The 27,992-nt window shown below is 39.4% G+C and overlaps 3 protein-coding genes across 3 annotated transcripts in view; 2 read left to right on the top strand and 1 right to left on the bottom strand.

Moving 5' to 3' along the window:
- Window positions 1–26,757, top strand: part of LOC134825991 (lysosomal cholesterol signaling protein-like) — a 383,362-nt gene extending 356,605 nt beyond the window's left edge. The window contains exon 2 of the mRNA XM_063838225.1: window positions 24,018–26,757. Coding sequence (XP_063694295.1) covers window positions 24,020–26,482 — 2,463 coding nt within the window. The 5' untranslated portion in view covers window positions 24,018–24,019 and the 3' untranslated portion in view covers window positions 26,483–26,757. The remainder of the gene's footprint in view (window positions 1–24,017) is intronic.
- Window positions 774–27,992, top strand: part of LOC134825988 (myoferlin-like) — a 44,478-nt gene continuing 17,259 nt past the window's right edge. The window contains exons 1-29 of the mRNA XM_063838220.1: window positions 774–971; window positions 1,113–1,204; window positions 2,750–2,849; window positions 4,343–4,410; window positions 4,657–4,840; window positions 5,306–5,419; window positions 5,626–5,763; window positions 5,923–6,014; window positions 6,225–6,307; window positions 6,418–6,578; window positions 6,763–6,997; window positions 7,133–7,335; window positions 7,502–7,714; window positions 7,859–8,132; window positions 8,374–8,540; window positions 8,756–8,881; window positions 9,007–9,170; window positions 9,297–9,411; window positions 9,612–9,714; window positions 10,316–10,446; window positions 10,568–10,697; window positions 10,844–10,996; window positions 11,179–11,360; window positions 11,535–11,678; window positions 11,784–12,125; window positions 12,275–12,464; window positions 12,566–12,690; window positions 12,850–13,044; window positions 16,913–16,999. Coding sequence (XP_063694290.1) covers window positions 822–971; window positions 1,113–1,204; window positions 2,750–2,849; window positions 4,343–4,410; window positions 4,657–4,840; window positions 5,306–5,419; window positions 5,626–5,763; window positions 5,923–6,014; window positions 6,225–6,307; window positions 6,418–6,578; window positions 6,763–6,997; window positions 7,133–7,335; window positions 7,502–7,714; window positions 7,859–8,132; window positions 8,374–8,540; window positions 8,756–8,881; window positions 9,007–9,170; window positions 9,297–9,411; window positions 9,612–9,714; window positions 10,316–10,446; window positions 10,568–10,697; window positions 10,844–10,996; window positions 11,179–11,360; window positions 11,535–11,678; window positions 11,784–12,125; window positions 12,275–12,464; window positions 12,566–12,690; window positions 12,850–13,044; window positions 16,913–16,999 — 4,461 coding nt within the window. The 5' untranslated portion in view covers window positions 774–821. The remainder of the gene's footprint in view (window positions 972–1,112; window positions 1,205–2,749; window positions 2,850–4,342; window positions 4,411–4,656; window positions 4,841–5,305; window positions 5,420–5,625; window positions 5,764–5,922; window positions 6,015–6,224; window positions 6,308–6,417; window positions 6,579–6,762; window positions 6,998–7,132; window positions 7,336–7,501; window positions 7,715–7,858; window positions 8,133–8,373; window positions 8,541–8,755; window positions 8,882–9,006; window positions 9,171–9,296; window positions 9,412–9,611; window positions 9,715–10,315; window positions 10,447–10,567; window positions 10,698–10,843; window positions 10,997–11,178; window positions 11,361–11,534; window positions 11,679–11,783; window positions 12,126–12,274; window positions 12,465–12,565; window positions 12,691–12,849; window positions 13,045–16,912; window positions 17,000–27,992) is intronic.
- LOC134826003 (uncharacterized) lies at window positions 23,166–27,930 on the bottom strand. Its single transcript, XM_063838246.1, has 4 exons — window positions 27,562–27,930; window positions 27,067–27,411; window positions 26,781–26,889; window positions 23,166–23,233 (listed from the first exon to the last, which is right to left on the bottom strand). Exons 1-4 carry the CDS (start codon window positions 27,821–27,823, stop codon window positions 23,194–23,196), a joined length of 756 nt encoding a protein of 251 aa, XP_063694316.1. The 5' UTR covers window positions 27,824–27,930; the 3' UTR covers window positions 23,166–23,193.

The following is a 27,992-nucleotide window of genomic DNA, read 5'->3' as shown; positions in this document are numbered from 1 at the left end:
AGAGTACAGGAATCCGCAAAGTTAAAGCTGTGTACTTTTATAAGGCCCAAAATAAGACTTTTCGCGATAATTCAAAATCTACATTGTTTTGAATTTTCCCCCTGGGGGGGAAACGTTACTTTTACAAGGCGAACATTTTGTTGAAAACCAGACGTTTCTATCTTTTTTATTTTCGAAGTTAGGCCCCTACCATAAGGGTTTCTGGGTAATAGTAAGGGTTTCTGGGTAATAGACAGGTTTATACTTTTGCTTTTTAACTGCTATAGTGAAGTCCCGGCCGTAGGCACGGGTTACACTAGTATATTATATTCATGGTAATGAAACTGGCTACGATACTGGAGATGCTGATAATTATTTCGTCATGTCTTACCATGCATGCAGGGTATTAAGTCTGTGTATTCTGACTAGAACAGTCCGTTGGTCTATTAGGGTCGTGTTTCACCTTGCGTGGGTATACAATAAACACTCCAACAACTTACGAGTAAGCCAATCATCTACACACTTGGCTTATTCTCATCCGACCCTCCTATTCGGACCTGCACATTTCCGACAATCCTATTGGTTTACAGCTTACAGCCAACATTACACTGATTCAATGGGATCTGCTGCAGGTCTAACTTTTTGTTTACGTCTTGTTATTTTGCTTTTTCCTGGTTTCTCGCATGGTACTCGTGACGTCATTCATTATTAATCAAATGATTAAATTAATTGACTGACTAGCGTATAGTAGAAGATTATTTGATATCTAGCAATTTAAAAACTTCTTGTCCTAAAGCTGGTCTAGAAATCGCGTCTGAGCGATTCCAGTTCTCTAGAGAACAATGTCTCTGGACGTCCTGGTGAAGGAGGGAATATCCCTCCCCCTGGTTGAGAAGTCGGGGATCCAGTCGACTATGGTGGTGTGCAGCTTCCAGGGTTACAGCATCAAGAGTAAAGTCTTTGACAACGATCTTAATCCTAAATGGAATGAGGTATGCCCGGTGTGGGAGTTTCATATCCAATATCCGGACAAATCTATTTGAATTCTAGAACCAGAGACGTAAATTCTTTTTATGTAATATGCAGGCTTTTAAATTAATTAAATGTCTATTGTCTAACTAGTTTATTTGCAGTTATTCACATTTCCTTTGGGTAAACGTGGCATAACCCAAGACGACTGTGTTGAAATAGTTGTCTACACCTTCCGTACAGATGCTCGTGGCAAGTTAGTTACTATTTAGCTACGAAGAAATTAGTTCCATGATTTAACTTTATTTTATTTCTGAAACTTTTCGGTCATTTTTGTTTTATTATAACATGGAACTTAATTGTTTTAAGTTACTTACAAAGTCAAAAAGCACCTTTCCGTTGTCGTATACTGAGCTATATTGGAGTAAGGGGTCGTTCACATATTACGTAATAAAACATCAATAATTTAGCAATTTTTACCACCCTCACCTCTCCGTAATCAACCGTAATCAAGACCCCACCCCCCTCCTGGCAACAAAATTACGTAATCATGCCCCTCTTTTTTACTTTTTCCCTGGAAAACACTTTTCTCTAAGTTTCATGCTACCCTGATCATTATGAGCCGAAATCATTGTTATGATATCTGGCCAAGCACCTTCCCAACTGCCTACTTTAGCAGCTCGACACCCCGACCTGATCCATTCCTAAATTGTATTACTATCAGGGTGAAATAGAGTGGAATTTGAATTAAATTTAAAATATTGTCAAATTGTTATTATTCTACAAAGATTACAAATCTAAGCTAGGTGTGTGATCATTACCAGGTTTGTCAGCTGCAAATAATTTGAGTTCACGAAATATACTACTTGTTACTGTATTAGTGTATGTATATTTGTGATGGCAACAAAATCAAATATACTAATATTATGGCATTGGCACTAATGCATATTCTCCTGTTAGGAGAGAAATCATTGAATCGATTTAATGATCGAATTTAAAACGTAATTTGAGCAGGTGATTGTTTACTGGGCCGCGCTAAGCCTCACAGCCTGTCATTCCGCCGAGTAAAGATTCGGCGGAGTTATCTTTATTATATGTTTATGCACATTATAGTGCTTGTAGATTATCATTAGCTAAAATGATAGTGATATTTAAATAAAATGACATTATAAAGTTTGTGAATAGGGAGAATACTATTCTAACAATAGCAATTGAATACAGTTGGTTCTGCCAACCACCTCCTTTATAGAAACTTAATAGTCAACCCCATGTAGTAGAAATAGAATGGCCTCTAAATAAGGATTTCGCAATATCGACCATGACCATGACGTGTGACGTCATAAGGGGTCGTTTAAATATTACGTAATCAATATTTTAGCAATTTTTACCAGCTCCCCCTCCGTAATCAACCCCCTCCTCCTGACAGCAAAATTACGTAATCATGGCCTGACCCCCCCCCCCCCCCCCCCCCCCCCCCTTTTTTCGACTTTTTTCCCTGGAAAGCACTTTTCTCTACGTTTCATGCTACCCTGATCATTATGAGCCGAAATCATTGTTATGATATCCGGCCAAGCACCTTCTCAACTACTTACTTCGGCAGCCGGATACCCGATCCATTCCTAAATTTTATCACTATCAGAGTGAAATTAAATTTTGATTTTGACGTAATCAACAACCAAATCCCCCGCCCCCCCCCCCCACCGTAATCAACCGCAATCATTTGGGAACCCCCTCGGCTGATTACGTAATATGTGAACGACCCCTAAGAGCTGCAGTGAACCTAAAAGGATTCGTTACCCAGGGTTATTGGACACGGCAAATTCCCTGCTATTTCTCTTCTGAACCATCCCGAGCAAGCTAAGCAAATAAAACTGAAGGACACGTCGGGTGTAGAGAACGGGGTGAGTTTGAAATATTACTATCAGGTCTGAACCAGTATCAAATGTTAAAGAAATATTTAATATTGACGTTCAAATTTATAATCATTCAGTACATGTCTTATTCTTCATCAATAAATTAGTCTTAAATTTTATGATTTCAACTTTTTTCATGCTGATTCATTTGTCATTGAAATTTTCTTCATCTTCCAATCTCATAAACTCGCTACCAAACGTTTCGTCCCGCCAAGCTGATTACGATCCTGCAAAAAGATTTCAAAATAACGGATACGTTTGAAGCTATAATATGACCAGACTAGAATTAGTAATTACTAATAATTTTACTTCGATTTAGCATCGTGCCAAAGTGTACCGGATCATGCCTCTAGTTCCAATCCCCTGAGGGTCCCAACTTATGAAACTCGGAGAAGTTTTAATTGTTACCCTTAGGGGCTGTTAGTTTCATTTGTTATCTCTTACTCTTATTATTATTATATAGTGTAGTTGAGCACATCACAGAGTTTTGAGTAGCCTGGTCTGTATAAATAAACATGTTAGGAATAATGATGACCCATTTAGGTGTCACATGACCAAACATCATGGCATAAATGGCAATTTACCGAAAGGATTGTCCATTTCCTCCACAGTAATTTTCTCCATTAATTTATGCTATTGTTCCATCGCCCTGTTCTATTTAACCCAACCTACTACTACTAAAATCTACTGCTACTAAACCTACTATATTAATGTACTACTACTAGGAATTCGGACGAAAATTTTCATCGCACAAAATGTTTTCGCGGTAAAAACGAAACGATCGATTTTCCATTTTCAAACATTTTCGGACTAAAGTTAGTCGAGTTCATCATCGTAAATTTAATCATATGATAAGCTCTCTATTATAAATATAAAAATAATTTTACTAGCTACCATACAGTTACATTGTATAATGTATTCATATAATTTACTTTCTATAGTTAGAAATTCTTACTATTTTTTCCTCATGCCGACAAATAGGCTAAGATAATGCTTGAGTGCATGTTTAAAGATCACCACGATCCATACACTGAAGAATCATCCTCTCGAACGTGAGTGAAAAGAACCTGCTAGTTCTTGGAAATGGAAATGGAAACTAGCAGTTCAATAGCAAATAGTAGCTGTGGAGAATTTTCAAACTCGATGATTTTTACCATTAAAACTATAGAAGCATGGAAGTCATTCAATTGCGCTTTAGATCACTTTCATTAATTGATGATTTGAATGGAGAAGCCTCCAGATTTCATTCTTGATATCAACTTATCTTACCCTGAAGAATGTTGCATTAAAAGAAATATCACTCTAAATTTCTTTCTGAAAAGGATTCCTTTATAATTCTTCCCTTTCATACTCATTTCTCATAAATGATACTGTTGAACTATGCTGACATTATTCAAAGTATATAATACTACAACAGTCTTCATTCATAACATTTATCGTTTTTGAAATGAAAATAAATAGCCATTTTAATTACTTGTCAGGGAAGTGCAATACTTGTATTTCACGCTAAACCTGTCGATTCCATAATGGAAACTAAAGGGGACAGATTGTAAGTTTGAGTGTCAATAAGCACAAATTTGAGCAACCTTCTATCAATCGGAACATTTTACTGCAGCGACTCTATTTATACTGTTACTATACCTTAAACATCAAATTTAAGCACGTGTTAAATGTTACATCGACCAGCATATGATTTTATTTTGGTTTATTGAATGTTCACCACTTTATTTGCTCTATTTTAGAAGCGTTGTACAACTTATTAAAAACTTAACTATAACCTGTAAATTTGCACCAGAGCCCAGCCGATGAACCACGCGGATCTCTCAGTGGTAAAGGACGTGTATCAGATCCGGTTCCTAATCCACGAAGCTAGACAGCTTACCCACACTCCCTGTGATCCTGTGGTTGTGCTCACCATCGGTAAAGATACTAAGAGCACGCAGATCTGCGAGGATAGCATAGACCCTGTCTATAACGAGGTAGGTTATTAGTTTGAAGGATAAAGAGGGTGGCTAGCCATAGTTGCTCCCTAACGTAAAGGCAAACTTATACATTATACAATATACAAGTAGTTATTCGGCTAATAATACATGCTAGTCCTAGATAAAAGATAACGTATTTTCCTCCTACAAGTGCAACTTATTTTGCCTCACGACAATAGTTCATGATTTATGCAGCTCTCTATCAATGTTATCGGCAAGAATTGAGGTAATAAATGAAATTGAACCAAGAATGATGCGCCAAAAATCTAGAATATTTGAGAAAAATCATACATTTTCTTGCGGCAATCAGATATATCGAAGGAAGGGGTAGTCACCATTTAAATGCGGCTGTTTTTCGGGCATCCCGCTGTATTCTTAATGGTCAATATTTATATCAATAACGGTCATAAATTGAGCCGCCATGATATTAACGAGGAAGGTAAACAAATATATCCTTTCCAGGCGATATCATTCGTAACATACAGCTCACCCTTTGAGATAGCAAAAGATGTAGTGCATTTAAGAGTACTGAACACTTTGAGGCTAGATGACGCTTCTTTAGTGGGGGAATTTAAGGTGAGTATATATATAGACTATATATATTATAGCACGATATAGCTTATCTGCTTAATTCCTTGTTTCGAAATTATTTGCTCAGTTCTGCCTATGAAACCTATTCTAGCAGTAATTGGTATAACTCTTATACGTATAGAGGGGGAGTACTCTATCACACAAGCATTCAATTTATATTTGATTGGATTGACCAAACATCATGTATGCAGTTTGTGATGATGACGGCGTTCCAAAGTGACCCTATTGGATGGGACGAACCAGGGTACCTCTCAAATGACGCTTGTAGAACCATGTTCCGCAAGTGGCTAATCATCACACACCCTACTGAATCACCTAAAAATATCAAGGTTTATACGTAGTTTTTAATACTTTAACTTACGTCCAGAAAGTCTTATTTTCCTATCAAACTTGTCAATATCGAAAATGGTCGACATGATCTAGGTCTTTTCTCGAACAAACAATTGTTGTTCTTCTAAATCATACACAGTCACTTAAACTTCTCCCAGGGGTTTGTGAACCTGTCCATGAGCATAATGGCATCGGGACAAAAACTGTTGGCACCTCCCCAAGTTGAACCTCTCCTGCTCAACGTATTCTCGTAAGTACTTGACGACATGATACAAATAACAAGTCGATAGTATTGTATGTCTCCTGATGGCATAACCTTTTCAGTTCGGTTTCAATCGCGCTATATCCCATAAACAAATTTCTACAGCCTTGGAGCTGAGTGAAATTATAGGTTAAGGTACAAGTATCATCGTGTTGTTGAATTCGACTGGATAACCTGTTTTATTTAACCTACTATAAGGAACGTGATGAGGCCCAGTGAGGTGAACGCTCAATACCAGAGACTAGTAGTTAGAATACTACACTGCGAGGATGTCGCTCCCAGTGAGTACATAATGTCTTCAACAGAAAGTTTACTTATTTGTTGTCCAGAACTCTGTCAATGTCTTGTTTTCACTACCCAAAGTAGTTGTAAATATAACCTTGTGTTTCAGTGTCTGCAGATGATGCTGTCTCAGAAAACGAGACTCTACAGCGGCTAGCTTTGTCGGACCCTTACGTTGCTGTGAGCTATAGCGGTGTGGAAGGACTGACTGACCTCATGTACGCGGAGTACAACCCTGTTTTCTTCCAGGACATCATCTACAATATAGAGGTTAGACAGACATTGGCTTAATTGTCAAGGGGGTCTTAATAGCTCAGTTATTCGAAGGGCGCAATAAAGAAGCTTACTATAAACTATCAAATCATTTTCGGTAATGTATCAATGTATGGTTCAAGCGATCTTCTCGCGTTCATTACCGAGTTGCCACAAACTCTTCACAATCTGACATCATCAGGTCCCTACTGTGACCGATACCCTGATAATCCGTCTAGTGGACCGAGACTTGGATGGAGACGACGACATAATCGCCACCTACTTCCTCAAGTTATCCTCCATCTCCTACTCCTCTCAAGACGACATTGGGTTCGACCCCACATTCGGTCCTTGCTTCATCAACTTCAGTGGAGCTCCCAGAGAAATAACAGAGTATAACGAGCAACTCCAGTACCTCAACGATGGATGGGTGCCTGGTAAGTTCATCAATATTCCAAAAACCCTTAATTCAGCATTGCCTATTTCTCAAACGTTCATTTTTACTCGTTTTTTGCTTTATTGTGTGTCCAGTCTACAATATTTATCGATTAAAACCAGCAATTCCCCCTCAGGCATAGGTTTCCGAGGCAGGATGTTTATGGAGATATTCACGAAACCCAGTTACTCAGTGGGAGTGACGTGTAGAGTGCAGCCCAGTGCCCCTGATGCCAAAGCCAAGAGTGAGAGATACTTGAACAGGACCAAGTTTGTCATTGCTGCGTGTTGTTTGGAGGCCACTATGATCGAGAAGGCGGACAGTGTGGTAACGTTTGAGGTGCGCCCTATATTTCAACATTTTGAGAAATGATAATTTATAAAAAGATGAAATGGGCGTTAGGGGAAGTGGTTATCCTAGTAAAGGTGTCAGAATCAAGAAGCATTTGATAAAACATTTGTAGCTGAGGTAACTGAACATGATGAAGAAAGTAACAATACATCAGGTGTCTTGCGGGGAGTTTGGTAATGCAAATAGCATGTCGGTAGACAGAACCAACTCCAACACACAGCCCACCCAACCCCTGTTCGACAGTACCCGGTACTACTATCTAAACTGGGATGCAGGAGCCCCAGCTGCTCTGGTCGTCTGTGAGTGGGAGGATGTCATCTTCAGGCTCGAGACTCTTAATCTGCTTCAGAGAATATATGACAAGTTTGTAAGTTGACCCCGGGGTTTTGATATTAATTTAGAATATTATTTTGCAAATTATCAGCTCAATTACCAGATATTACGCCCGTCGATTGATAACCAACGCGTTCTTTTCTATCGTTAATAACGATTAATCGTGCACAATATTCAGGAAGCTGACATTGCAGATGTGGACGACGCGATTCAGCTGGAGCTAACAGACAGGACCATCAAGAGCAAGATGAAGAACTCTTTAAAAACCCTGATAGACAACCTCAAGTTAGATCTGCCCGAGCTACCAGATCATTGTAACGAGCTGGATAAGAGACTCAAGGCTCTCAGGAGATTTAGGATGGATGAGTTAATTGTTAAGTTAGGGAGGATGATCAAAGATGTGAACCCTTCTAGAGACTTTTACAATGAAATGCTTCTTGCTTTGGAGAAAGGTGTTTACATTTTATAACCTCTTTTGGGACAATATAACAGCCCGGTCGATCTTTTGCCCCATTTTGTCGTTTCCCGGCTGTTGCCAGTCTAGACTCTAGTGAGTCTTGTCGTCGTCTAAGAGATATGATTTAGGTTTTGGTTTACGTCAGGGTGAAAATGAAGACCAATCAATCTTTTACATTAGATAGCTCACGGTTTCACTGTATCACGTATGTTTGATTTAACCTGAACATTATACAGTTGGTGTTATTTGCGAGGAGCCCCAAACTGACATTCCTGACGTCGTTATATGGATGATAATGAAAAATATTAAGATCGGATACTACAAGGCTCCCATACATTGGTTCCTTGAGTCTAATGTGGCTAAAGGGAAATTCAGCGGCTCAACCAGACACATCCCCTTCCAGGTACTGTTAGAGTGTTAGAGTGTTAGAGTGTATGCATAATGTTACCTTGTTGTTATGTGTTATGTTGGTTGATCAATATATAATTTTTAATGTTCGTCAGCCCTGTAAGTATCTGTGAAACCCTTGACTGGAGTTGGTGTTATTTCCCCTCGACATTTATCAAAATAACGATATCTCGTCTTCAAGTAAGCCATAAATCAATGTTGTTCCATCAGTACGTCGGAGGGGACGGTTCCTCCATTGCTACTCTCATGAAGTGTTACATTTGGTTTGGTTCCCTAGACCAGTACTACAAGTGGCGGGTACCTTACGGTGGCACCTACACTGCCTTTGCAGAAACCGTCAGTCTAACTTTAGAGTATTTGCATTTTGATAATTTATCAGGGCTTTCAGAAGCCAATATTAAGTTACTTGCGGTTGTTACTCACTTCAAGTGTCGAACTGGTTCTGATGGTACCTTCCTCAGTATGAGAATCAAGCAGTTATGGGTGCAGGTAACTGGACGAGTAAGGGCCTCCAGAGACCTGGATTCTCTGATGTAAATGGTCTGCTAGCTCTCCCCAAGATAAACTTCGAACCTCCCAATGGCTGGTTCTGGGTCAGTGAATGGGCTGTCACTCCAGACTTCAGGTGAGAAGAGGCTAGAGGCTTCAGTTGCTCGTTTGAAATTTACATCCACTTTAAGTGATGAGATCTTATAATTTCATTATTAAAACATTACCTAAACATTAACAATTTGTTGTTTACACTCTTCAGTTCCATCGTGGGTGAAGATTTTGGTCTGAACTCTTACACAGACGAAGTGTTCGAGGTACAGACTATTGAGATCGGGGACGACTGGTCTAATCCTTTACTCTTCTGGATGAATTCGGTTAGTCTTTGACATCATTGAGTATTCATAAATCTAAATCCAAAATACCTCTCAGTGTAATATATATATAAGTGCCTTTAGTAGGAGTTTGTTCATAGGGTCGGAAAACGTGACAAATTTCATTCGCGTGGTAGCTCAAGGTAAGGAAATAATTATTTATTGTCCATCAATAAAACCATTTCATCATCCGAACTTTCCAGAGAATGGAGCTGACAATACCGCGAGATGAAGTTGAGAACCCTGAGGGATGGGAGGTAACAGTAGACTGGCATGTGGACACCATGTCACCTGGGGACGTGGAAGGTACGTTAAAAACATCCTCCCCGCTGGGGTTCATCTTCTCCCGCTGGGGTTCCTTTTCTCCCCGCTGTGGTTCCTCTTCTCCCCGCTGGGGTTCCTCTTCTCCCCACTGGGGTTTTTCTTCTCCCCGCTGGGGTTCCTCTCCTCCCCGCTGGGATTCCTCTTCTCCCCGCTGGGATTCCTCTTCTCCCCGCTGGGGTTCCTCTTCTCCCCGCTGGGGTTCCTCTTTTCCCCGCTGGGGTTGCTCTTCTCCCCGCTGGGGTTCCTCTTCTCCCCGCTGGGGTTCCTTTTCTCCCCGCTGGGGTCCTCTTCTCCCCGCTGGGGTCCTCTTCTCCCCGCTGGGGTTCCTCTTCTCCCCGCTGGGGGTCCTCTCCTCCCCGCTGGGGTCCTCTTCTCCCCGCTGGGGTTCGTCTTCTCCCCGCTGGGGTTCCTCTTCTTCCCGCTGGGGTTCCTCTTCTTCCCGCTGGGGTTCCTCTTCTCCCCGCTGGGGTTCCTTGATAGTGATATTTGTAGCTTTCGGGAATGACTTAATCAATCAACGTTGGTTCACATTCGATCATCGTTGAAATTAATTGAAAGTAAATAAAGTTGTGCTCAATCACAGGATACCAATACGCATTGGACCCCGACTCTAGCGATTACTGTTCAAGTGCCAAGTCATATCACCTGTGTCGGAGAAGACTATGGCTACGGAGCAGAGTGAAAGTTGGTGCTAGTAGAGTTCTGACTATACAAGTAAGATTTAACATGAGAGGTTTTTAATCATATCTTCGAATATGCAATTACAACGTAAGAACAATGATATTGTAGTTATTCTAGGCTCCTTTTTGCCAAATTGATAAAAAACGTCCCTTAGGAGAGTGTTGAGAAGACAGGTGGCTGGGAGTACGCTAAAATGTTCACAACTAAGTTCCACAGCGGAGAGATGGGCTCAGATATCGTCAGGAGAAGACGATACCGCCGCCAGCTCGACTCTTTCAAGTTTGGTTAGATCTTCTTTCTTTTGTTCTGACAAATGGTTATCTTCTTGTTACAACCTAATTGTATTACCTCCAACTAAATACCGGAACACATCTGTTTTTATGGTTTCATGCCCTCGATATCTTACTTGTTAAAATGTTGAACTACTCAGGACCGATCACTTTCACAATGGTGTTGAATAACCAGAAGGTCAAGGTTCCAGCGCAAATTCTGATAAATTTCCCGGATAAACACTTCTTTGAAGTGAGGACTCATGTTTATTCCGGTAGAGCCCTCAGTAGTCCTGATGTCAGCGGCTATTGCAGTAAGTTAGCAATTCAAGCACTTTCCTTTCGTGGACACTGGACAAAAACAAAATAACTCGTTATCTGTGCATAATGCAAATATTATAGCTTACAAGGGTCTCTTTTTGAAAGATTATTTTCTGATACAAAAGGATGAGCTGTGTTTAATATAGAAATGAACCGACTCCTTCTTAATCTGCAGACACGTTTTGCTGTGTAAGTGTAGCTAGACAGACCCAGAATACGGTGACGATCTGGCAGCAACTCTCCCCGTGCTGGGACCAAACCATGGTCTTCAAGGACATCTCTATTGTTGGAAAAATCAGGGAAATCAAGCAAGCTCTACCACAGGTCACTATCAACGTCTACCATCGTGGTCCCCTGGTTAGTCTCTCGTTTCATCGCCAATCTAATTCATTTACACTTTTATGATTTCTCTCGATTTGATTGATATCGAATATTGAGAAGATCGATCATATGATTTTATCATTGGTCATGATTCCTTCAATCTTATCACTACTTCTTGAGACAACGATTGCAGAACAACAATTGTTACAGGGTGATGAGCATCTAGGAACAGTAACGGGAATGCCACATGAGTCTTTCGGAAAGCCTTACGATCCTGTCAAGTTGAAGTGGATACCTATTGTCAAGAATGGTGAAAATGCTGGTGATGTTCTAGCTGCTTTCGAAATATTCTGGGTAAAAGGCTGATAACACTATTTATTTATTATATGAGTTTGGTTTCCGCATCTTGTTAAATCTAATGTTATGTATTAAGCAAAATGTCTAAAAATATCCTTTCAGACTAGCAAACCTGAGCCAGTAGCGGAGGAACAAAAGAAGACCAAAAAGAAAGGCCAGACGGATACTGATATATCAGAAGAGCCTGAAGATATACCCTTCGATCCACCCAGACACCCGAGTGGTAACGGATATCAAGTGCCGCCAGGCATCAGACCCATTCTTAAAAACACTAGGGTAGAGGTGCTAAGTTGGGGATTGAGACATCTCAAGTTCTGGGCCAAGAAACCTATAGACAACCCCTTGCTGGAGATTGAGTGCGGAGGGGCTATGCTAACATTACCTAAGATTCCTGATCTTGTTAATCTGCCTAACTTCCCTCAAACTTCACACTATTTTGACGTGGTGAGTCTTCAATTTTCTGCTACAACATACTTCTTGGTGAATTTTCGATCTCTTGCCAGTTGATGCCTGGCCCCTCGCCAAACAAATATTCCCCATGTTCGGTCATCTTTTCCGGTAGACTAACCGTTTCTGACCTCTGAACGTTTCAGCTGCTCCCCCAAGGATTCACATACAAGCCACCAATAAACATCAGACTACTGGATCAGAGAGCTAACGGTTTCTCACCACTTGTGGGAAAGTATGTACTTAAGTCGTTCTCTCAGTACGACCCGGAGTATCTGAAGAAGAAGTTAGCAGCCGCTGAACTGGAGGGAAGTTCCACTACTGAGGAATCAGAAGGTATGTATCAAGTTAAATCTGTATTATTTAAATGTGCAGTTTCAATCGGATTTACTTGATGTTTCAAAAGCTCACGAATGACTAAACATATGTATTTTCAGGAACCCCCGAGAACGCAGAGTCGATATCAGTAACGGAAACAGAGACAGTGATAGTGATAGAGGAGGAGGAAGAAGAGGGCTGCTGCAACTGCTGCTGCTTCGCTACCAAGAAACCTCTAGCTCCAGTCAGTATTGCAAATGAGGAATTTTCTCAGATCTATATCAATTTTACTGAATGTGCGCGTGTGAATGTGCGTGTGTGTGTTGTGAATTTGTTCACCCTTAATATAACACTCCTGCAATAATGTATTCAAATTACACAAATTCTAAAGTAGTTTCCTCAGCCGGGCCCTATCCCTATAATAGACGAATCAGATGATTGGGAGTTTCTGTCCATGTACTGGTGGTCCCGGTACTACGCCATGCAGGGCAACAAGCTCATCTACAAAACTTTCAAGAAACACGAGCTGCCTCTATTGGTGGTTTACGAGAAGGAGATCGAACTTTACTTCAACAACTTCAGTGATTCTATTCAGCAGGTACTGCCATCATACTTCCTCATCATACTTCCGCATCGCCTGTCATTCATTTTCCATATTGTTTACATCTCTTAAGTTTCGTGCTTGAGGCAATACCGTGAACAACTTCAGATTTTTAATTTTAGTCGAATTGCAGTGCTGGCAAGCGCGACCTCCATTATAGCTCTACACTTCAACATTTTATAAATTGTGTGATAACAGGCTAGTAAAAGGCTATTGTGAGCCCTACTAATACTATAATAATATAATATATTGTGAGCCCAAGTAGATTTTGCATACAGAACAATTCGGTTAATGAACTCATTTGTAATTAATCAGCAACTATACAAAGTTAATCAAGAGCTTCATATTATTATTTTCGGCATCATACAATGTTCATTCAACTTAGATTAATTAACTTATTAATTAATTAATTAAATATCAACTCTTCTCTCTGTCGAACTTTCGCGGTGCTACTCTCGCTGCAAACTTGCATTGTCCAGGTTTTCTTGGGGTTTTTTAAATAGTTGTTTTGGTAAGCCGGCCGTGTCCTTTATTTCCCCGACTATAAGTCGATATCTTTCCACTGATTTCAGAGCCTCCCCGAGTTTAATTCTAATTGGAACTGAGTTACAGTTCGTCATCTCCTCCACTATAACCCTGTATCTGTCCACTGATCGCATGTAAACCCCTAGTTTTCTCTCCAACTGAAAAATATTTATTTGTGAGTTTATTGTTGATCAAAAATTCATATTTTGGTATAACTACAAAGTAAAACATTTCTAAAAGACGTTCAAATATTTTAATAAATTCAACCAGCTCACCATGAAAATCCGAAACGCCATTTCCTTAAGAATTGGTTCATGTTGAGGTTCATCTTCATCTGCTGAATCTTTGCTTCGAGTCATCCTAAAAATACTTGACAATCGAGTAATTAATTTAGTATTTAAGTAATTAAGAGGTTCCACAAATTTGAAATGGAGTTGTTCGAGGCTATCCTATATCCTGTACCTGGATATGATTTAATGGAGCAGGGATTCAAATGCAAGCATAAATGATTTCTTCTCCTGTCATTTGTAATTAATTTCATAAAGTCATCTTTCGGGTGTCGTTATTGACTTTTTCCCACCAATTTGGTAAAAGAAGCTGACTAAAACAATATTACTATATATAAAGCGAGACGATACCTTATCGGACCTTATTTGGACGGACATTACATGAACGGACATAATTGTGAACGGACATTAATATGAACGCTCGAAGGCATTCAAAACCATCAAAAATCCGAATTTTTTTCAATTTTTGACTTTTTTAAATTTCAGCAAATGATTTTTAATCCATTTTTTATACAGTAAGTAAGAATAGCAGTCATTAAGCAGTAAATATGTTAAAATATGTGTACATGATCAGCGCTAGTGTCTAATATCACATATCATCTTCATTAAATAGGTTTTCGTGCATGAAATAGTCCATGCTTAAACAAGCATCAGTGATTTCTAGCTTTGTGGAAACCTTTTTTATCAAACTACCCCGGTCCTGCATTTCAGTGTTAACTTTTACAAGCCATTCGGCGTGAAGTGGTTTTTATCTTAGACAACTTTAGGTTAACCTTAACATCACGTGGAGCTTTCCTAGCACTGTTTCATTAATCCCCTCAGTAATATGAACTCGTCGACTTTTTCCTCCAAGTGACCCTTGAAAACATCATATACTAGTAGAGTTTTCTGTGCCTCCGGCAGACCAAGGAGAACCTTTCCGTCGTTAACTTACGGCACAATAAAGTTCTCATAGTTGTCATATTCTGGGTAAAAAGTTCGAAATGGAAAAGTTTTTGAAAACATTTCAACGGACTTTAACTTGGACGGACATTAAGATGAACGCTAGGGCCTCCAGCGTTCAAGTAATGTCCGTCCAAATAAGGTCCGATAAGGTATATGTTTTCCGTACTATTTTACTGACACCACGGCATCAACTTTAGCACGACTTTCCGCCGAAAACCTTAAAAGATATACAACTTAAACTTTTTGGCCTTCAAATCAGCATGAAAAAATAAAAAATTGGCCAAGAAATAAGAATTTTAGTGTTCAAAATTTGGCTCCCCAAGTGGTGTCAAAAACGCGAATTAAATAGATAATAATTATTTTAGTCTTTTAAGATTTGACACCACTTTAGGGTTAGACGGGTTCCTGCTAGTATTTCTAACGTGCAAATGTTCTATTTAATGTAAAAGTAAACTTAATTAGTACAATTAAACAAATCCCCTAGGTTGATGGTGACCGTTCAAATAAGGTCAGTAAATAGCAAGTCAAACAGATTAAGTTAATAACCTGGGTCATAATGGCCAACATTGGGTCCTTAATTGCACTGTACAACAGACCCTGCACCCATTGTTTGTTCGTGCGCACTGCGAACTTTTAAAACACAACGCAATTTAGTGATTTACGCACGAAACGACTTAAATTCACGTACTTTTAGATACCCACTTTTTACCAAACAAACTTATACAATGCACATACCATCGGCCATAGTCAAGAATCCACATATTGCTCGGCCATACAGTAGCTATTTTAGATGGTTTCGACTTTCGATCGTGCCCAATTGCAATCGGGAATCTTCAATATTTATTTACTGTCCACTAAATATATAATATTAAATTTAATGCTTTTCATGCAAACAAGTTAAAACGAATTCTTTATGTCGTGCATCCTGGGTTTGGACAGGATATGCCCGCTTAAAATACTTCCATCGCGTTTCATTACATAATTCTCAATAAATGTAATAAATTTGTAGTGTTGTAATAAGTTTAAAATGTATGTTATAAAGTATTAAATGACACGTTAAGTCTTCAGAAGCTTATAATATATAATTAATAATAACATCTATAAACGAAAGAGCACATAAAGAGGCTCAATAATGTGCTGGCCTATTTACGCTTTCTAAGACTCCTCCGTTCAATATGTCTCATAGTAAATAAACTCCTTCATCCTAGTCTATCCCTTGCTAAGTTCACTAAGTTGGTTAAATCGAGCTAATGAAGGTCATTTTAATCGTTTATCCAAACCTATAGGATCGCCTGCAAGATTTAAGGCAGACGCAATTTAAAGCACTTTAACGCACGAAAAAAATCATAATACACTTATCCCGAAAAATTGACGCACGAACCAACTATGCCTGCACGTTGTTGTTGTTGTGAGCTTCCTAATTCTTATAAAGCAAAACCGTCCCATATTAACATATGTCCTTGACGCAGCTTCGTTATTAAGTTATTATAATCGTTATTATCCGCTGATCATTAGTGAGCATCGAGCATTGCCGCCATCACTGATTTGGAAAGTCTGCACTGCAGCTACTAACTAGAGTTGTCCCTGACAAAGGTTAAGTTGGATCGTCAGACTGTGAGTCTCTGTGCTCACTTTATCATCGCACTAGTCCGTCAGTTTCTGTTTGGCAATGTGTTGGCGTCCTTGCTGTGGTTAAGTTTAGGATAAGATTTGCGCACTGTATACCGTCAGACAATTTATATCGCCATGCACGTTATATCGCATGTGCATGTGTGACCCAGAAAACAGTACACCGTATATCGTCATATACTCTATATCTACAATCACTGACCACGCCCGATCGCATTCATCAGTTTTACAAATCGTTTGGAAAGAGGGTCGCGGACGTCTATCCAACAGCGCTCGAAAATTAGTTGTGCGGATTGTAAAAGCCACCGCTGGGCCTAACTCTATGGTAAAATCTGCACCTAGCGGTTACTATTGCTAACTAATGAAGGGACACATTAACCATTAGTTAGTCATTGAAACTACGAATAAGCTAAAAAGGCACAGAAGGATTGATTAACAAGTAATTAAGTTATGCGTGATAAATAATTTAACTTCCTCAGTTCAACATGTTGAGAACGGAGAAGCTGGGTGGGGATCCTGACGAGGATGAGGACGATGAAAAGGATCCTTACACCGGAATGTACAAGGTATTGTTATTTCTCTAAATCTTCATCATTTTCATTATATAAACTTTCGATTAAAGTAAATAATATGAGCCTTGAAGGTCAGCCGATGAGTGATGTGTGCATCATATCTTGTTATATACAATATTTTCTGAATACTTATAAAACTAGAGTTTAAACTTTAACTCCTATAACTGCCAATGAAAGAGGTCTAAATATTTTCAATTACTATAAATTAATACAATTTATAAAAATCAACAAATATTGAAATACGAAACGTACCCACTACACTGGCCCAAGCTGCAATTAGAAATTTAGAAATTGGCAGTGGAGAGTTAAAAAGAGCTTGTTCACAAAATCGGGTCATATTTAATCATAAGGTCACGAAATATACCATATTAATTTTACCAATACCAACATTTCAACCTTCCAAGAGGATTAATTTCCAGCAAAATTGTGAGGGTTTGTATGAACTGTCCCGGCACTTCCCTCATAAGTTACTTCTATGGCTGCTGCACCCACTTTCCTGAAAATTTAGTTAATTTAGAATAATTTACAATTGTGTTAGATAAGAGAATTATATGACGATATGAATGAACGCTATGCTCTCAAATATCAGGTTTAAAATATGAAGCGTAAAATCTTTCGAACTGGTAATGGCTAGAAAAACATCGAATAAGTTTCAACACTTACACTGCTGTTTTCTTAAATATAGCAAACGCAAAGCCAGCTGCACCGAATACTAATATAACTCCTCCTATAGCTGCTCCAATTATTGCACTCGTTTGTATGCCTCGTCTCTCCTCATCTGCAAAAATAAAGTTAAACAGCGACTCGATCAGTCAAGGTTGGCGCGTCATAGAGCATGGACATATGAAAGCTAAATCGAGTATGGAACCTTACGTGGTTCTACGTTAGCCACAACATCTTGGTCAGATGAAGGGGAGTCCGAATACTGTGTTGACGTCACAGAGCACTTGTAAGTGAAGGATGTTTCCTCGGCATAAGCTGCCATTTTGGCTTTTTTGATGGTTAGTTGTGCGTTTTGAATACTTCTCTCTTCAACTGTTCCTAGATCTAATTTGTAGTTGGTAGTATCTGAGCTTAGTACTTCTGCTCCATTAGGATCGTTCCAAGTCACTGTAACAGCATGATTGGCGTCTAGTCCTCCGATAGTACAAGTTAAGGTCTGGTCGGTATCAGTAGTGACATTTTTGGGTGTTGAACTGACAGCTGAAATAATATTGGGTCATCGTTATGAAATCATTTTAAGAGACAATAAAGTGTGACTAACGAACCATATCCAGTTACAAAATCGAATATAAATCTACATTTTGATGAACACTTTTCATCGTATTTGCTATAAAAGCTGAATAACTTACTGAAAACTTTTAAATTGACTTCTGTAGTCTTTGCCGTGGCATCATCACCATTGGGCGTGATAACACAGTTGTAAACCTTATCTTCGTCGGTCTGACTATCAGGGACAGTCAAAGTGGTAGTCTGGGAACCAGTGCCGAAGCTACCAGTGTCGATGATAAAGCCATCTCCGTTGTCAGGAGTAATGCTTGTATTATCAGATTTCTTCCACTCCACCTTATCCAGTACCTTTGTCAAGCCAGTCACAACACAAGATATCTTCGCCTCAGTACCTTCGAGCAGTTCTTTGTTCACAGCTTGTACCGCTTGAATGAGTAGAACAACATCTTGGTCAGCAGATGAAGGGGATTCTAAATGCTGTTTCGACGTCACAATGCACTTGTAATTCAATGATGATTTTCCAGCGAAAGTTGCCATTTTGCCTTGTGTGATATAAAGTTCTGCTTTCTGATTTCCGTCATCAGTGACTGGTCCTAGATCCAAAACGTAGTTGTCGGTATCCGTATTTTTAATTTGCACATCGTCAGGATCCTTCCACGTCACTGAAACACCCTTACTGTCGTCCAGTCCTCCGATAGTACAAGTTAACGTCTGTGCGGTATCAGTGGTGACAGACTTTGTTGTTGAAATGACAGCTGAAATATTCACGTCATCTTACAAAAATAATCTACAGACTACAATTAGAACTTACGGATTATTCAAGATTTTTCATCCAATTTACCTTCCATTGTGACCGTTTTAATAGTTGTCTCTTATTTTTTAGTCATTATATTCTGGAAATATTCGATCACTGGATAAAGAATCCTAACTTTTCACAATCAGTGATTTTCCAGAACATATCTAAATTTTAATAACTAACTGCACATTACTTACTACAGTAAGTACTAGAGAGAGAGAGAGAGAGAGAGAACTTACTAAACACTTTTAAGTTGACGGTCGTACTTTTGTCCGTTTCAGCATGTTCAGTAGACGAGATAAGACAGTCGTATATGTTATCTACATTGTTTTGAGCGGCAGTGACTGCTATAGTGGTAATTTGGGTATCACCACTGAAACTATCTTTACCAGTGACGATGGTATAACCATCCTGACCAGATATAATGGCCGTACCATCAGATAACGCCCATTTCACATCGTCTAGTACTTGGGTCAGACCAGATACGATACAAGATATAGTCGCTACTGTGCCGGTGAGCTGTTCTTTGTTCACAGCAGTTACCGCTGCAATAATGGACGGATATCAGTAAAGGCAACAATAGATCTATAAAAAATGTCATCATTTTGAGTTGAAATAAAAATGTAACCTCAAAATGTGAGAACTTCATCTAGAATACAACAGGCACTTGGAAAATAAATCCGGAACGCCCTTTGAGGATACCTAATTTGAGGATGGCTGCAACAACCTCTACATCAGGTGAAGGGGGTGATTCTGGATACTGTGATGACGTCACAGAGCACTTGTAAGTGAATGATGATTTTCCAGGGAAAGTCGCCATTTTGGCTTGTTTGATGGTAAGTTCGGTGTTTTGAGTACCATCACCATTAACTGTTCCAGGAATCATAGCGTAGTTGGTGGTATCTGATAATAGAACTTCTGCGTCAGTAGGATCCTTCCAGGCAACTAAAGCAGCATGATTTGTGTCTAAGTTACTCATAGTACAAGTCAACGTCTGTTCTACAGCGGTTGTAACATTCTTAGCTACTGAGGTGACAGCTGAAATATTTGGTATGAGTTTAGGATAAAAGAACAACCGATTGCTCGATTGCTCAAATAATTTATTGATCAAAATTTAAAATATGAAATTTCGATTAAGACGTGAAATCGATGGCAGCACGAATCTGATCATCAATAACAGTCTTTTTAAATCCCATGAAATGCTGCTGCAGATTTGTCGCAGTGGTGTGTATAAGTACTGAGCCAGTATTCACGTTTCAGAGTTCTGTCGCGAAAACTTGATCAAAAATAAAAGGACTGATTTCAAGATACCAAATAAAAGTTTGAGATTTCAAAACTAACTGTAAAATCTCAGCTCAGGATTGGCCGACTTGGTTGTAGCTCCGTGAAAATCACTAGGATCAGTTACCACACAAGTAAACTGCATGATACTCCCTGTAGTACCAGAACCTGCCACCTCCAAGGTGGTCGTTTGCGTTGCATTTGTAACCTCATACGAAGCTGTTCCCACATCTGGTGTGTAGGTGTCATCATCTGACAAGATCGTATCTCCCAATTTCCACTCGACGTTGGTCACTTGTCCACTAGTCAAGGACAAGCTACCAATTTGACAAGATACAGTGAAGGTTGCAGATGCACTGTCTACCACTTCCCTACTTCCAGGTGACACTGTTATCTCTGCTGAACCTGGAATATTTAACCGACATTTAAAATAACCATTAAAATGTTAATTGTAGGGTTCTTTACATTGGTCCTGGTCCTAATGCAAATTAATGTTGAATAGTCTTGACAATTTTACCGCGGCTGACTAAGCGTAATGGTGCAGGACTCAGGAGTTGTGTTCTATTTCGGAAATATTTTGAACAAAGGTATTGAATGCCGGTTATAAAGGGTTGTTTGAATCTGCACTCGGATCATTGAAATGTTCAAATATATTCGAGCTTTTCATTTGTATTAAAAAAGTCCTTCGTATTAAGGAGCCTGGGTGTGGTTAAAGTACCTGGTTAAAGCACTTCCGTTCAATTACATAATACTCAATAGATGTAATGTATCTGTAGTGTTGTAATTATATTGATAATACTATAATAATTAACATTCTGAAAGTTAAAGTAAACTTACTTAAGTTTGGACATGAGATGATTGTGAATGTGAATATCCAAACATTCACATAACTAATATTGGACATCTTTTCTGTCAGAAAAGTCTGTCAAGACTTAGAATCCGGAAGTTAGATGTTCAGAGGTGCCTATAAAGATTTATATTAACAAATTACTTGTCACAAATTCCTAATACTATTCCATCGATTTGGTTTGACTTTGAAATAACAGTTACGTGGTCAGTCAATTTAAAAAAAAGGTTAAAAGTCAAAAATTTGCAAAAGTCAAAAAGGCGCAATATTATCATATCTGAAGCTCGAATGCTGACTTCTAGGTGAAGATCATGCGCCAGAAAGAAAAAAGAAAAATCTAACAGATCAAGAGAACAAAAAGTTACGAAACAAATAATTAATAAAGTAAAATTATCTTGATTTAAATTTTAACAAAGTTAGCTAATTTGATAGTTAGCTCATTTGTAGATTTTGGAGTGCATTTTTCAAGTGGTTACGATTTTTGTAAATTGATATAAAGAGTGCATTTAGAAAAAGGGAAACCATTTGACAACATAATCTGCGGAAGTGAGGAGGGTGGATAATCACTGTGTGAATCAAGGGATCCAACAAGTTTAACGCTACAAGGTGGCTAGGAGACAAATCTTAAAAGGGGGACCGCTCGTAGGTTACGGTTATATTCAAGGTTATATCGTTAAATATTTGGCAGAAAATACTCTGGGCTGCAGCGACCGGTTTTCCAATAAAAGGTGATTAAACTATGATTTAATTATAGCCAAACTCTCGTTTTTCCCATGAGATAACAAGTGCATTATATATAGCAGGTATGGCGACTTTAATCTAAAACGGTTGGTTGCCGAGGAAACCCAAACCCAGAACAAATGCCAGTAATATGAGGAACTGCTATCTGGTACTGAAACATTAGATATTGACCCGTACTTATAACTTTATAAGCACCCAGTTCTGACCATAATATTGGCACACTTTTTTACGCCGAAAATCTGGTGGTTTATCAAAATGTAACACTTGGCCTAGTAGTGCCTAGCTGCTTGTCCTAGGGTAGGGTAAAAGAGAATAGACTCTAGGTAATCAAGTGCTGATTTTATAAAACTTAACGATATTAAAATAACCTCTACCATCTTAAATCAGCCTCGTTTGGTGTTGTTCTTATAGAGAAAATTTGAAAACACCACGTCGTGACGTCGTGATTAAATTTAGATATTTTATAAGATAAGTATCATAGCTCATGAGATTTGATCAGAAATAATTTTAAATGTGAAAGAACATATAATTCAAGCAGTTTTCTCCCATTCTGTCCATTTTGTTGCGGTAACTTCTCAAAAGCCCCAATAAAACCCATTCTAACCGTCGTCACTTTGAACCGTTCTCGGAAACATAACTTTATGATCACCAAATTCAATACAGTTTTAATAAAATGATAAAACTGACTGCAAGTAAAACTATTTAACGTCAATATTGAAGCTTCAGCGTTTCAAAAACAAATTTAATTTGAAAAATAATACTTGTGATGTCTTCATTGTTCATTTTAAAGGTTTTCAAATATACAGATCTATTGATGTACAAAATTCTGAACGATACATTAAAACCAACAACTACAAGAATACGCTACACATCTCTTCTACTGGAATATATTATATAATAGACTACCTAAAAAACCGCATTATCTTAGCTTCTGAAATGTTCAAAAACAAGATGTCTCTATTTTTCTGATTGAGTAGATATACTTGGAGACACGCGTAGGTAAGCCTATCTAAACTACTTGGGGGTGTGGGTGGGGAGGGTGGCTACTTGGAAACATTTTGCTAGATTTTCCAGCTACTACTGCGCATGAGTGTATAGTACATCTAATGCAGATTGCAGATTGACAGTTAAACTGCTTTTACAATTTTTGCAATGTTAGAATGTTCCTAGTCGTCTGCAATGTATGCCAGTTGCACCAAAGCTTTATTGTTATTAATGTTACTTTTGAAGTCCTGATGAATGTCTGCGCTGTATGCCTGTATTGTTTTTTGCTCCCTCTCCTAAAGCTGTGTTCTACACTGGTGGTGCCGCTGCTGCTGCTACTGCTGCCGACCTGAGTAGAGGTGTTAATAAGTTTAGAATGCAGAGCTCTTTTAACCTTTTGGTAGAATAAATGACCGGGTTTTCGTTATTTGTTTTACAATCTTGAAATATTTTATTAAAGAAAATATGTCACGAGATATACCGCTGAGATGATATTCGGTGTTTTCTTACAGTAACATGATCATCAAGACGTGGTCATTTCATATTATTTTCAGAATAACTTCATATTCAATTTTCTGCTCAGCATTAATCAATATTGAAAGAGAAACGGGCGGTTTTGAACTGGAACCCTACGCTTTACAAAAAGTTCAATTATGCTGATGAGTACACAATTTGTAATAATAGAGGACTTAATCATGTACAATTCGTAATAGTACCACAGTCTTATCAATATAGTATTAAATATAAGGTCATCATGGTTAAACTATCTCTATTTCGGGCAGATATGTCTTATCGGAAATTCAACACCAAATCAATGATGTACACGCCATTCTAAAGTTAGAACCCGCACGAGTCTTAAAATTCAGTAGCCTAGAGACCTACTCAAATTGCACTGCATTTAAGTTCGTGTTTAATCAGATTCTTTAGCCGGTTTACTTTCGAACGTTTCTTCCGAGAGCAAAATATTTCATCAACACTTTAACTCTTTAAATCTTTAAGTACATTTTGTAAAACTACAATTTACCCAAGTTTGAGTTGCATGTGCAGTGTCAGGACAATTTAGTGTTCCAACAAGACTGTGACAAACTCCAATAATTAACAGTGCTATAACTAACTTCGTTTGTATCTTAAAGAAATGGAAGGGAACGAAGACTATTCACACCTACTGGCTGAACTTGCTGGCAAATTTTTTCCTATCTTCGTGACCATCTTCACCTTCATCTCTTTGGGATACCTAGCGGGAAGATTCAACGTGCTCCCAACAGGGAGAGGGAGGCCCGTTCTAGCGTCCTACATCTTCAACATAGCCCTGCCAGCTGGTATCCTATACAATGTGCTCACTGTCCAGGTTACCAGCACTGATCGTCACGAAACCCTCCCCAACTTCCTCTACGGGATCATCATAGTGAAGTCTATCCTCTACACCGCTGTAATCTCTGTCGGACTTATCCTGGTCAGGAAGTCGTCTGTTAGCTGGGCAGCTGTGTTCCTGTTTGCTCTAGCCACTGTTCATTCCAATGACTATGCTATTGGTCAACAGCTGCTTCATGCACTGTTTGATAATTCTACATACCCGGGTTCCAAAGATTACCCATCTTACATGGAAGACTCCATGGTACTGACCTACGCAACCTACGCTCCTATAACAATCTTCTTCTTGGAGCTGCGGAGAAACAGAGAGCTGTCCCTTACTTGGGGTAAAAGTATTCTCTGCGCTCTCATGCGATCTCTTCTTCGACCTCCAGTCTTAGCTGCAGTTTTGGGACTTATTCTGCGGCTCATGGGAGTGGGACATTCTACAGCATTCTTCAAGTGGTTTGGGGACGGGGTTCTCAAAAGCCTGGCTACAACAATACCTCCCATATATTTACTGTACACAGGGCTGGTGCTGGTCGGGAGTGTCAAGCACTTTACCAGTCCTAGGCAGATCATGGCTATTGTGGTTATCACCATCATTAAACTAGGAATATCTCCTCTCATGATGAAATTGACTCAACTAATCATCCCAGCAGACAAAGGAGCCTCTGAAAGTCTCTCCATCATGTTCTACCTCTACGGAACCTTGCCATCCTCCCCCATTGTCGTCATATTCGCCAGTCAGTACGACTTACTGACACCCACATTCGCTATGATAGTGCTAGCTACCACTCTCAGCTTTGCTCCTGTCAGCACCCTGTTCATGTCCCTGTACTATGTTTCATGGTGCCAGTTGTTCAGCGATGAAACCACCACCTTGGTTAAGAATCTGACTGAAGGTATAGGGTACTCGGGAGTCGGTCTGGCTATCTGGCTGCTCCTCGTCCTGGTGTTCCTGGGCCGCTATAGGAGGTTCATGTATCATTTTCTGATCGGGCAAGTCCTTTGTCTGCTGACCTACAATGCACTGATTGGAAGTGTCATGGTTAATCAAGTCGGAAAAGCAGAGGCTAAGATGATTGCATTTGGAAAAGCTGTTGCATCTTGTTTATTTTGCCTCTTAGGCTCAGCTTATCCGTTCATCTTAGGACTAGCCGATCGAGGGAACATGTTCGGAGCATTTTTCACAAAACGAGTTGCTGTTTGGTTCATCTGCTTGTGCGTAATCCTGCCTGTAGCCTTGCTTGCTCTCACGTCCTTACCTTTTGAGTTGAAACACCCCATAGAGCCACATAACTACATCTGGGATTACAGCAACAACATTAGCACTGAGTTTGTCCTCACAAAAGTAGTGATCCTCATCATCGCCATTGGTATGACTCTGGTCCCAAAGTTTGTTGGATACTGTAGATCTCGAGCTGTGAGAAGAGAACACAACCGGGTCATGTATGAGCCTATGGAGGAAACTAGCGATTTTTCTACCGGAATGAGGGATTTCCACAACAACAAGATGGGGAGAAGTATCAGTCACGCTAGCGAGAGCAATCCATGGGAAGTATCAGAAAGAGAGGTTAGCAAGTTCCAAGTCATCGGCTTCATCTCTGTTATCATGGCAATGGTCACCATACTTGTAGAAGTTTGGGGCATCTTTGAGAAGGCCAAAGGCAGCAAGACCTTCGTGGGTCTGGTACTTCTCTACCAAAATATTTGGCTATTCGCTGCTATATTTATGGCCGCTGTATTTGGTACACCTATAGCGGAAATTCGAGAGAAAATGATCATGATAAAAGAGGCGATGGTGCGCTGTGTGCTGAAAGAAGAAGAGTTAAGTCTGCCTAAACTTGAAGCCCTGGCCCCAGAAACGGTGCTCACCTGTCAGAGGTTTATCCAGTACCACATGGCCGCCTGTATCAGTGCTATCAGTCAATCAGTCCAGGGCACGTTCGGGCGGTCTTACGAGGACGTTTTTACGGGCGAAGATCTAGTTTCCTGGCTGATTAACGTTGGTCTTGCGGAGGATAGGACGGTTGCGGTGGAATATGGTTCTAAACTGGTTCTAGGTAGAGTCATGGAACATATTGACAAGAGGAGATCATTCTACGATAGGAGCTATCTTTACCGTTTTGCTAGAGATATTCCAGCTAGTGCAGCAAGAAGTAGAAGTGTGAATGATAGCTCCGGTGAACTCACAGAAGAGTTTCGCGTCAATAGAAACGCTCGATCTATGCCTGACTGGTTCTGATTTCAATACTGAGAATTTGATTTTGAACAGTAAAGTCTGCGTAGACCCTTATAGGTCCGCTAGGGTTTAAATGTCATTGCCGTGTGATATTATCTTTTAAACCATCACAAATTAAATTGTCACGAAATCCGATTTTATTCAAAAAACTTGACAGTCAATAAAATTAGGGGGACTGAAGTGTGTTTTTGTAAATTCAAATAATTATGTGTTTCAAAAGATGTTATTTGTTTGATAAATAGTATATATTCGTACTCACAAATAAAACTTTGTTCGATAAATGGTTTATATTTGTACTCACAAACAAAACTTCTTGTAGACAAGGACTGCAACTGCTCCAGCCCCAGCCACAAAAACCACTCCTCCCACCACCGAAGCCGCTATCACTGCCGCGTTATCGCCACCCTCATCTGAATGGTTTCAGTTTGTTAGGGGCTAGTCTAATTTATTAATAAAATGATTCATCGATTGTCCAATAGGTGAGTTGTAATGTGAGCTCATTAGGTAACCTTATTAGAGCATTAGGTAAGGCCTATTATACTATTATAATACCCACACTATGATAGTATACGTTCAGAAGGAAGTACCTATTTCCTTTTCAACGACGTTAGCCACAACAACTTGTTCGACAGATGAGGGGGAGTCTGAATACTGTGATGACGTCACAGAGCACTTGTAAGTGAAGGATGTTTGGTCGGCATAACCTGCCATTTTGGCTTGTTTGATGGTTAGTTGTGCGTTCTGAATACCCTCGCCATCAACTGTTCCTGGAATCAATACGTAGTTGGTATTATCTGAGTTTATAATTAATGCTCCATCACCAGGTTCCTTCCAAGTCACTGTAACAGCTTGATTGGCGTCTAGATCTCCGATAGTACAAGTTAAGGTCTGGTCGGTATCAGTGGTGACAGACTCGGGTGTTGAACTGACAGCTGAAATATTTAGTTCTTGTTATGAAATGATGTTGAGAAAGAAGAAAAGATCCAAACGAATTATATCCAATCATAAAATCGAATCACGAATCTAAATTCTACAAACAGCTCTTACATGAAATATCATCGTATAATAGCTGAATTACTTACTGAAAACTTTTAAATTGACTTCTGTAGTCTTTGCCGTGACATCATCTCCAGTGGGCGTGATAACACACTTGTAAACCTTATCTGTGTCGGTCTGACTACCAGGGACAGTCAAAGTGGTAGTCTGGGTATTACCAGTCAAGCTACTAGTTTCAATTGTAAAACCATCTGATCCGGTAGTTATGGGCGCATCTTCAAATGTCGTCCACTTCACCTGATCTGTCTCCAGTGCCTCTGTCAAGCCAGTAACAACACAAGATACCATCGCCTGAGTGTCTTTGAGCTGTTCTTTGTGTACAGCTTGTACCGCTGTAATGAGGAGAGTTATCTGTGATAGTAATTGTGAATTAACGCCATTACAATAGTTATAGACTTTACATGATACACCAATCTTTGGTAACGCCCCCCAAAGCCCATGTTGTGATAGTTTAAGT

This window comes from Bolinopsis microptera, chromosome 1 (genome assembly GCF_026151205.1).
Source record: "Bolinopsis microptera isolate Bmic1 chromosome 1, MBARI_Bmic_1.0, whole genome shotgun sequence".
NCBI classification, from domain to species: Eukaryota; Metazoa; Ctenophora; class Tentaculata; order Lobata; family Bolinopsidae; genus Bolinopsis; species Bolinopsis microptera.
This window is presented reverse-complemented; position numbering and strand designations above follow the sequence as displayed.